The following is a 12744-nucleotide window of genomic DNA, read 5'->3' on the forward strand; positions in this document are numbered from 1 at the left end:
GTATGTTACATAGTACCTATTACAGTGACTCCTTCGTTATTAACATCCGGGGTTTTATTGCTTACATGAATTGTTTTAATTGACAATTATTTCTATTTGACAGTTTATAGACAATACTTATTTCCCCTGACTGTCCACATTAACTTTTCTGGAAGACATTTGGTGTCAGGAGTACTGATGTTTTAATTGTCGATATAATAGCACCTCTCGTGTTGTCATAAATGTTACCATCCAAATATGGAATTATCTGCTCGAGGGAAATTAAAGTAACCAAAGGTGATTTCGATCGTGGATATCTGTAGGCTTACCTTCGAACAGTTAATTGACTTTTTGAATTTTTTAATGACAACACTGGAATAACTCTGATACTTAACCGTTATTCTTTCATCAAGTAAATTTAAGAACATGCCAGTTTAGATTTATTTTAGTAAACCCTGTATTAATACCGCCTCACCTAAGTTCGTAAACATTGCCGTATTTTGAGTTAGTGACAAATTTTCTACTTTTCTTCTTCAGATCTTCCTTATCGATATCCTCCGGCAGGTATGCATCATAGAAGAACTCTGCAATATAAAAGAACCTCAGTACTAATTATGCTACAAATGCTTTACAAAAACCTTCCGAGACAGCAAACCAGTTATAAGTTTGTTTAAAATTGTGATGTCAGGGATTTGTCTTCACCGGAGCCTATCCAACTCGAACAATGGGTCGCTAGGTATAACGCGTAGCTTTTAGATATCCAACATCCTTTTATTAGTCAACCACCTTCTACTACGTACTAAACATCAAGAATAAACTTAAACATGTCAAAGTCTACACGAAAATACAGCATCATGGACAAAGGACACACCAAACAGTGGGAACGATAACAAGGACAAAGGACACACCAAACAGTGGGAACGATAACAAGGACAAAGGACACACCAAACAGTGGGAACGATAACAAGGACACACCAAACAGTGGGAACGATAACAAGGACACACCAAACAGTGGGAACGATAACAAGGACAAAGGACACACCAAACAGTGGGAACGATAACAAGGTCAAAGGACACACCAAACAGTGGGAACGATAACAAGGACAAAGGACACACCAAACAGTGGGAACGATAACAAGGACAAAGGACACACCAAACAGTGGAAACGATAACAAGGACAAAGGACACACCAAACAGTGGGAACGATAACAAGGACAAAGGACACACCAAACAGTGGGAACGATAACAAGGACAAAGGACACACCAAACAGTGGGAACGATAACAAGGACAAAGGACACACCAAACAGTGGGAACGATAACAAGGACAAAGGACACACCAAACAGTGGGAACGATAACAAGGACAAAGGACACACCAAACAGTGGGAACGATAACAAGGACAAAGGACACACCAAACAGTGGGAACGATAACAAGGACAAAGGACACACCAAACAGTGGGAACGATAACAAGGACAAAGGACACACCAAACAGTGGGAACGATAACAAGGACAAAGGACACACCAAACAGTGGGAACGATAACAAGGACACACCAAACAGTGGGAACGATAACAAGGACACACCAAACAGTGGGAACGATAACAAGGACAAAGGACACACCAAACAGTGGGAACGATAACAAGGACACACCAAACAGTGGGAACAATAACAAGGACACACCAAACAGTGGGAACGATAACAAGGACAAAGGACACACCAAACAGTGGGAACGATAACAAGGACAAAGGACACACCAAACAGTGGGAACGATAACAAGGACACACCAAACAGTGGGAACGATAACAAGGGCACACCAAACAGTGGGAACGATAACAAGGACAAAGGACACACCAAACAGTGGGAACGATAACAAGGACACACCAAACAGTGGGAACGATAACAAGGACACACCAAACAGTGGAACGATAACAAGAACACACCAAACAGTGGAACGATAACAAGGACAAAGGACACACCAAACAGTCGGAACGATAACAAGGACAAAGGACACACCAAACAGTCGGAACGATAACAAGGACACACCAAACAGTGGGAACGATAACAAGAACACACCAAACAGTGGAACGATAACAAGGACAAAGGACACACCAAACAGTGGGAACGATAACAAGGACAAAGGACACACCAAACAGTGGGAACGATAACAAGGACACACCAAACAGTGGGAACGATAACAAGGACAAAGGACACACCAAACAGTGGGAACGATAACAAGGACAAAGGACACACCAAACAGTGGGAACGATAACAAGAACAAAGGACACACCAAACAGTGGGAACGATAACAAGGACACACCAAACAGTGGGAACGATAACAAGGACACACCAAAAAGTGGGAACAATAACAAGGGCACACCAAACAGTGGGAACGATAACAAGGACAAAGGACACGGCAAACAGTGGGAACGATAACAAGGGCACACCAAACAGTGGGAACGATAACAAGGACAAAGGACGCACCAAACAGTGGGAACGATAACCAGGACAAAGGACACACCAAACAGTGGGAACGATAACAAGGACACACCAAACAGTGGGAACGATAACAAGGACACACCAAACAGTGGGAACGATAACAAGGACAAAGGAAACACCAAACAGTGGGAACGATAACAAGAACAAAGGACGCACCAAACAGTGGGAACGATAACAAGGACAAAGGACACATCAAACATAGCTGAACATCTCTATAACAATGCCATAAAATAAGAATATTTTATACCATCATAAACAACACATTCCTAGTTAATCAATAAACCTTTCTAACATGTATAGTTTTACAATTCACTTGGGAGCAATGAAAACAAGGCTATTTATTCTTTACATTTAATCGAGGCATGTCCAATATTGGCGTTTTGATAACATCATAAACTTTGAAACGAGGCCCCGTATTAACATTTGTTAAATGGCTAGGACATGTACGTGTAGATTATTAGTTTCTACTCGCCTTCAGTATTTTTTACTTTCATTTTCATTAAAGATATCACGAGTGCAGCTAGCTATGAGAGGTCCGATATTGTTCAGCGTACCTAGAACCCTCACATGAAACCGTAACACGTTAGATCAGGTACATTTAATACAGGGTTATATCGGGTACAATAATACAGGGTTATATCGGGTACATTAATACAGGGTTATATCGGGTACAATAATACAGGGTTATATCGGGGACAATAATACAGGGTTATATCGGGTACAATAATACAGGGTTATATCGAGTACAATAATACAGGGTTATATCGGGTACAATGATACAGGGTTATATCGGGTACAATAATACAGGGTTATATCGGGTACAATAATACAGGTTTATATCGGGTACATTAATACAGGGTTATATCGGGGACAATAATACAGGGTTATATCGGGTACATTAATACAGGGTTATATCGGGTACAATAATACAGGGTTATATCGGGTACAATAATACAGGGTTATATCGGGTACATTAATACAGGGTTATATCGGGGACATTAATACAGGGTTATATCGGGTACAATAATACAGGGTTATATCGGGTACAATAATACAGCGTTATATCGGGTACAATAATACAGGGTTATATCGGGTACAATAATACAGGGTAATATCGGGTACAATAATACAGGGTTATATCGGGTACATTAATACAGGGTTATATCGGGTACATTAATACAGGGTTATATCGGGGACATTAATACAGGGTTATATCGGGTACAATAATACAGGGTAATATCGGGTACAATAATACAGGGTAATATCGGGTACAATAATACAGGGTTATATCGGGTACATCAATACAGGGTTATATCGGGTACATTAATACAGGGTTATATCGGGTACATTAATACAGGGTTATATCGGGGACATTAATACAGGGTTATATCGGGTACAGTAATACAAGGTTATATCGGGTACAATAATACAGGGTTATATCGGGTACATTAATACAGGGTTATATCGGTTACAATAATACAGCGTTATATCGGGTACAATAATACAGCGTTATATCGGGTACAATAATACAGGGTTATATCGGGGACAATAATACAGGGTTATATCGGGTACAATAACACAGGGTTATATCGGGTACAATAATACAGGGTTATATCGGGTACATTAATACAGGGTTATATCGGGTACATTAATACAGGGTTATATCGGGGACAATAATACAGGGTTATATCGGGTACATTAATACAGGGTTATATCGGGTACATTAATACAGGGTTATATCGGGTACAATAATACAGGGTTATATCGGGTACAATAATACAGGGTTATATCGGGTACAATAATACAGGGTTATATCGAGTACATTAATACAGGGTTATATCGGGTACAATAATACAGGGTTATATCGGGTACAATAATACAGGGTTATATCGGGTACATTAATACAGGGTTATATCGGGTACAATAATACAGGGTTATATCGGGTACATTAATACAGGGTTATATCGGGTACATTAATACAGGGCTATATCGGGTACAATAATACAGGGTTATATCGGGTACAATAATACAGGGTTATATCGGGTACAATAATACAGGGTTATATCGGGTACAATAATACAGGGTTATATCGGGTACAATAATACAGGGTTATATCGGGTACAATAATACAGCGTTATATCGGGTACATTAATACAGGGTTATATCGGGTACAATAATACAGGGTTATATCGGGTACAATAATACAGGGTTATATCAGGTACAATAATACAGCGTTATATCGGGTACAATAATACAGGGTTATATCGGGTACATTAATACAGGGTTATATCGGGTACAATAATACAAGGTTATATCGGGGACAATAATACAGGATTATATCGGGGACAATGATACAGGGTTATATCGGGTACATTAACACGGGAGGCTGAAGTTGGTTTCGACTTCCGAGTTCCGTTTAATCCTTAAAGAAAATATTCTACGTACTTTATCTCAATATGAGACCCGAATCTGAAAAAGAAATAATATATATGTCAATGGGTACAAAGACATTTATTAGTCACGTATAAACTTTAAGGGACTTGGTCCTAGTTTCCAGTTCCGTTTAAGAAAAACGGAACTAGGAAACAGTTCCAAAGTTTCGTTTAAGATAACTAGGAACCAGTTCCAAAGTTCCGTTTAAGATAACTAGGAACCAGTTCCAAAGTTCCGTTTAAGATAACTGGGAACCAGTTCCGAGTTCCGTTTAAGATAACTAGGAACCAGTTCCGAGTTCCGTTTAAGATAACTAGGAAACAGTTCCGAGTTCCGTTTAAGATAACTAGGAACCAGTTCCAAAGTTCCGTTTAAGATAACTAGGAACCAGTTCCGAGTTCCGTTTAAGATAACTAGGAACCAGTTCCGAGTTCCGTTTAAGTAAACAGGAATCTCTCAAGCATGACATAACGTCTGTAAAGTAAAATATGACGTCCTTTATATACGGCAGCTGGTGATGTCATGTAAACGCGTGTTGACATCGCAAATATAAGGATGTCAATTCCAACGCCACAAAATAACAAACACAGACAAAGTGTTCCCCATCGCAAGTGTTTCATTGTCTGTGACATAAAGTAGGTGGCTATCTCCCGATAAACTAGGAAAGTACGCGGGCCATCTTCAACCTTAACACGTCCGGAACAAACATTCATATTGTGACGGTTAGACCAGGAAAGCACGCGGGCCATCTTCAACCTTAACACGTCCGGAACAAACATTCATATTGTAACGGTTAGACCAGGAAAGCTCGCGGGCCATCTTCAACCTTAACACGTCCGGAACAAACATTCATATTGTGACGGTTAGACCAGGAAAGCACGCGGGCCATCTTCAACCTTAACACGTCCTGAACAAACATTCATATTGTGACGGATCATTGCAATACGGCAGCAGTTGATTAGACGCTACTTCAACGTTGAAGAGCGTGTTTCTGGTTGGAAACCCTGAATAAGCAGTGCGTCACAGGAAGGAGTCTGAATATTACTACATCTCTTCACTGATCAGCTAAAATGTGCCCAGTCAACATATAAAAGCCATGCCGTTGTGTGACGACACTTTGCTGAGTTTTGTTATGTTAAGGAGCAACACAGTGTGATATAGCACATTTACATGAGGATATTCTGGTTTCTTTGTGGAATTATAATTCTAAGATATTTTCTAATTCTATGATATGTGATGGTAACATTCCGATATTATATCACAATCCCCATCAAGTAGCCGGTTCAGTTTTCTCTGACCCGGTGATCCGACTTCAGGTAATGATACAATGATGTATATACCTGGACACGTGGACTAAAGCTCTAGTTTGCCTTCCACATCGTCCAGTTCGCCACCAAGCTTATTCAAAATGTATAGAGTAAAATACATTAATCTTAAAAACAGGTTAGTGTATAGAGAATAATCGGTATAAAGTGTATAGAGAATAATCGGTATAAAGTGTATAGAGAATAATCGGTATAAAGTGTATAGAGAATAATCGGTATAAAGTGTATAGAGAATAATCGGTATAAAGTGTATAGAGAATAATCGGTATAAAGTGTATAGAGAATAATCGGTATAAAGTGTATAGAGAATAATCGGTATAAAGTGTATAGAGAATAATCGGTATAAAGTGTATAGAGAATAATCGGTATAAAGTGTATAGAGAATAATCGGTATAAAGTGTATAGAGAATAATCGGTATAAAGTGTATAGAGAATAATCGGTATAAAGTGTATAGAGAATAATCGGTATAAAGTGTATAGAGAATAATCGGTATAAAGTGTATAGAGAATAATCGGTATAAAGTGTATAGAGAATAATCGGTATAAAGTGTATAGAGAATAATCGGTATAAAGTGTATAGAGAATAATCGGTATAAAGTGTATAGAGAGTAATCGGTATAAAGTGTATAGAGAATAATCGGTATAAAGTGTATAGAGAATAATCGGTATAAAGTGCAAATGGGCTGATGTTAATTACACTCAAAACCATGTTCCGGACTGATGGCTTTATATCGATTTTTAAGAAAACAAAATCGTTTAGTGGAATATTTTGAATAATTGATGTATCGCCAGGCATCATAACTTTGTTGTGTTATCTGTGTATGATGATGTCAAATTCATTCAATGTCCTACATTTCAACAGGTCATCAGAGAACCCGGATATATTGGCCAGTAACTCATTGTACCTTAACGTTGTTGGGGTCAGAACCTCGTCTAGTTACGTGTACAGTATTGATATGTTTTTATTTATAACAGATTTCATACAAACCTGTATATTAACCTATAATCCTAAAAAGATCAGTATTGGACTGCTTTCTGATCATTATGATAGCCCACTTCAATAAAGAAAAATAATTAGCAGCACGCTGTTTTATTTTGTACTACCGATCTAATGCTGAACTAGAGTATTGTTTAATTCGACTTAATTTTACCGCCTTTCTTATAACTGCCATTTACATGGATGAAGAATGGGAGGATTGCCAGACATTCAAATACATTAATTTATGTAATATGAAGATATGTCCAAATTCTACAAGCGATCTAAATAAACTAATGGCTAGTTTCAGTCGATATAACAGAATACAACCTTATTCCTATAACAGAATACAACCTTATTCCTATAACAGAATACAACCTTATTCCTATAACAAAATACAACCTTATTCCTATAACAGAATACAACCTTATTCCTATAACAAAATACAACCTTATTCCTATAACAGAATACAACCTTATTCCTATAACAGAATACAACCTTTAATATTCTATGAAGAAATCATTTCTACAGTTTTGAGGTTTGTTTTACATTACTGGACGAAGTTGACGCCATACCGTTTGTCTTAGACTACTATTGACGTACATGGTAAGATAAAGCTAGACTCTAGTAATCTTTACTTTTCAAATAACCCAACATCAATAAAGACTCTGGTAAATAATATTTAATTTGACACAATGACAATAGACAATACTGACGTACAAACGAAATCGTAATTCAAAGTCGAAAAAAGGGAGGAAAACACAGACAAAATGTAGATTATAACTGGGACCCTGATTAATGTGAAACGAGAATTGTCTGGACTTGACCTAGCCTCATGCGGTAATTGTCCTCAATTTGACCTAGATTCACACGGCGGGTGTCGACGATTTGACTTAGATTCACACGGCGGGGGTCGTCGATTTGACCTAGATTCACACGGCGGGTGTCGTCGATTTGACCTAGATTCACACGGCGGGTGTCGTCGATTTGACCTAGATTCACACGGCGAGTGTCGTCGATTTGACCTAGATTCACACGGCGGGTGTACGCTTCCACTTGGTCTGATACAACGTGTACTTTTTCAAGGGCTTTGATGTTGATATATGTCGATATAAAATTAGAATAACAATTTCGTTCATTCATGCCAATAATGTTGTTTTTAATATTGTCGTTACTCTTATCTACTACTATAATGTCATCAGTTTTCATGTCATGCTAATTGATATGATATGATATAATACCGGTCATATCAATAATTTTTATCGTGATGACAATGAAAGAAGCTCAATTAGTTTTCTTTCCTGATATTTTCCCCAACTTGTAATATTATCACAAAAAGATAAAAACAAAAAAAAACAAAAAAAAACTTCTCCTTCAACCTTACCGCGTCAAAGTACCCGGGTATAACGAGTCATACCAATCAACATGATAAGGCACTATGAGCACCAGGGACCGTCCTCTAAAACTACACGTATTATAGGACAGATTGTTCTATAGCAGATGGGTAACCCTCTCACACAAACAAAACGCTGACTACACTCGATTATCTAATAATGGACGGAGTCATGTAGGCGGTAAACCTAGCAATGGACGGAGTCATGTAGGCTGTAAACCTTGCAATGGACGGAGTCATGTAGGCGGTAAACCTAGCAATGAACGGAGTCATGTAGGCGATAAACCTAGCAATGGACGGAGTCGTGTAGGCGGTAAACCAAGCAATGGACGGAGTCATGTAGGCGATAAACCTAGCAATGGGCGGAGTCATGAAGGCGATAAACCTAGCAATGGACGGAGTCATGTAGACGGTAAACCTAGCAATGGGCGGAGTCGTGTAGGCGTTAAACCTAGCAATGGACGGAGTCATGTAGACGGTAAACCTATCAATGGACGGAGTCATGTAGGCGGTAAACCTAGCAATGGACGGAGTCATGTAGGCGATAAACCTAGCAATGGACGGAGTCGTGTAGGCGTTAAACCTAGCAATGGACGGAGTCATGTAGACGGTAAACCTATCAATGGACAGAGTCATGTAGGCGTTAATTTAGCAATGGGCAGAGTCGTGTAGGCGGTAAACATAGCAATGGACGGAGTCATGTAGGCGATAAACCTAGCAATGGACGGAGTCATGTAGGCGGTAAACCTAGCAATGGGCGGAGTCATGTAGGCGGTAAACCTAGCAATGGACGGAGTCATGTAGGCAGTAAATCTAGCAACGGTCTGAGTCATGTAGGCGGTAAACCTAGCAATGGGCGGAGTCATGTAGGCGATAAACCTAGCAACGGTCTGAGTCATGTAGGCGGTAAACCTAGCAATGGGCAGAGTCGTGTAGGCGATAAACCTATCAATGGACGGAGTCATGTAGGCGGTAAACCTTGCAATGGACGGAGTCATGTAGGCAATAAACCTATCAATGGACGGAGTCATGTAGGCGGTAAATCTAGCAATGGGCAGAGTCGTGTAGGCGGTAAACCTATCAATGGACGGAGTCATGTAGGCGATAAACCTAGCAATGAACGGAGTCATGTAGGCGGTAAACCTTGCAATGGACAGAGTCGTGTAGGCGGTAAACCTATCAATGGACGGAGTCGTGTAGGCGGTAAACCTTGCAATAGACGGAGTCATGTAGGCGGTAAACCTAGCAATGGACGGAGTCATGTAGGCGGTAAACCTTGCAATGGACAGAGTCGTGTAGGCGGTAAACCTATCAATGGACGGAGTCATGTAGGCGGTAAACCTAGCAATGGACGGAGTCATGTAGGCGGTAAACCTAGCAATGGGCAGAGTCATGTAGGCGGTAAACCAAGTAATGAACGGAGTCATGTAGGCGGTAAACCTAGCAATGGGCAGAGTCTAACTGCATGCGTCCAATAAAAAACAGAAGTTCACACAAGTTAATGGGATCTACCAATTACAGTTATGTAAAATGTATTATCTACACTGGTGTGAAAAAATATTTCTAAATTCTAATCAATCTTAACACAGAAAACGTACCTGGATTAGACTTCCTAACAGGTTTGTCATCTAGAATACCCTCCTGGTATCTAGTATCCTGTCGTCGTTTGATCTGATTTGTCAGAGACGTTATAAGGATGTTGAACAGTGGTTGTTGGGCCATCTTACTGACGCCATACGTCTTACAGAACTAGTCGGTATGTTGATTACATACCCATATATCATAATCCTCGTCGTCATCACAGGATTATTATGTTTTTACATTGTGGTGGACAGTTTCAACCTAGTTAATTATTTATTTTTGTGGTTGCCATTATATGAGTTTCAAACGTTTAACCCGTTTTAACACAATGGTACCTATGCCTTATTATACTGAGAAAAGGCATTGTAACAATGGCCAGACTCTCTTTGACATCCACCATTGTGACGGAGAGTAGAGGAATTGGAGGAGTATGGTGGGAAAAGGTAAGCAACTGTTAATTAGCAATATTAATGCCATAGTTCATGCACAAGAAGTATTGATTCTAAGATCGCGGAGGAGACATTAGTAACACTTGTCAACACCCAGCATCAAAGTCCTCGGACCTATTACCGTGTCATTTAAGGGTGTGGTGGTATTACATTACGTATAATATGTAACACGCCCCGCCGATTGTAGGTACGGTTCAATGATAATGATATACATAAGAGATATGATCCGAGTCAAGTACGCTGTTTAAGCCCGAACGGTGAAATAAATAAATCAGACATGAGTATTTCATCATTAAGAAGTCAAATGAAATTTTGAGGCATAATCTAAAGATTAGCGACATTTCAAACAAATGTCGCTACAGTGTAGCTGTCACATTACACGAACATCTACCAGATATTTCTTCACATAATACCGCCTTCATATGCATTTACTTTATAATTTACTCTTATCATTAAACAAAAAACCGTAACATAAAATGTTATGCATACATTTATTTATTATTCAGCCCTTCATAAACTGAGGTGTTGATGTTTGCCCTTGCTACCTTCTACTTTTCTTGTTTTCATGATATTCAGCTTATGTTTTGGTATGTTCTATGTTGTCATTCGTATGAGATCATACGTAATTCCAAGCTTTATATTTGCAAAATAAGTTCGTCAAGTTTTTCATATGTGCTATTCCGTTTCATTCAATAATTTTCAGTTTTTAATTGAATTATATCGTAGGATTATAGGTTAATATACAGGTTTGTATGAAATCTGTTATAAATAAAAACATATCAATACTGTACACGTAACTAGACGAGGTTCTGACCCCAACAACGTTAAGGTACAATGAGTTATATAGTTAGTTATCATGGTTCATACGTTTCTTGTTCTTGTTGATGAAGCAGTTCCGTGACCTCAGATTCTCAACCTTTAGTTCCTGTAATCTTGTTTGATGATAATATGTATTATTTTTAGTATAAAAGTCACGACACTACAAATTAAGTTATCATATCAGTCTTCTTTATGAAATGGCAACTTGGTATCAACATGTATAGGAAAATTCATGATTAAGACGGCTATGGAATGGAAAATGACAGACACAATCTAGTAATAGGTTTAGTCATGTAGCCGACAGTAACCAACTAGAACAAAGACGTTACAATTGATTTTTATATGGAATGAAGGGCTGATATATGAGACAGCAGTCAGTAATAGTTGTAGCCAACCCTCGTCTTAATGTAGACAATAATCATAGCTAACCCTAGTCTTAATGTAGACAATAATCATAGCCAACCCTCGTCTTAATCTAGACAATAATCATAGCCAACCCTAGTCTTAATCTAGACAATGATCATAGCCAACCCTCGTCTTAATCTAGACAATAATCATAGCCAACCCTCGTCTTAATCTAGACAATAATCATAGCCAACCCTAGTCTTAATCTAGACAATAATCATAGCCAACCCTCGTCTTAATCTAGACAATAATCATAGCCAACCCTAGTCTTAATCTAGACAATGATCATAGCCAACCCTAGTCTTAATCTAGACAATAATCATAGCCAACCCTAGTCTTAATCTAGACAATAGTTGTTCCAGTCCTACTCCTAATATAGACAATAGTCATAGCCCTAGTACTAATCTAGACAATTATAGCTAACCTTTGTCCTAATATAGACAACGAATGTAGCCAATTCTAGCCCTAAACAAAACAATAATTGTAACAAACAAGTTACAACAATACACCACTGGTTTATTTTGTTTACTCATGATGTTTACTGAACCGTCACTTGGAGTATCATCAACCAAAATCAATTAAAATACGACTGGTACAATATATTGTACTGGTATGGATGTTGTGAGACCACTACGTATATAATATAAATGTATATAATTGATTGGGAACTCTGACAGTGACAGGTAAATTGATGATACATTTCCCTACCAGATGAGTAAAACATGTTGGATAAAAGTGTGAACGTTTAAATCAAAACATGTGTTGCTCAATGTATAATATTTGTGATGAAGTAGATGTATAGCGTGATTGGCTTTACTGATCAGGTGTGACGTCAACCTTAAATCTATTGTTTTGAAACACATCATTTATGGGTTCTGGTTGTGGACT

At 38.6% G+C, this 12744-nt stretch overlaps 1 protein-coding gene across 1 annotated transcript in view; it reads right to left on the reverse strand.

Annotated features, from left to right (window-relative positions):
• The window catches only part of LOC117340530, a 113487-nt gene that overhangs the window by 21860 nt on the left and 78883 nt on the right, over positions 1-12744 (reverse strand). Inside the window, exon 4 of the mRNA XM_033902292.1 lies at positions 455-563. Coding sequence (XP_033758183.1) covers positions 455-563 — 109 coding nt within the window. The remainder of the gene's footprint in view (positions 1-454; positions 564-12744) is intronic.

This window comes from Pecten maximus, chromosome 2 (assembly GCF_902652985.1).
Source record: "Pecten maximus chromosome 2, xPecMax1.1, whole genome shotgun sequence".
Classification (NCBI taxonomy): Eukaryota; Metazoa; Mollusca; class Bivalvia; order Pectinida; family Pectinidae; genus Pecten; species Pecten maximus.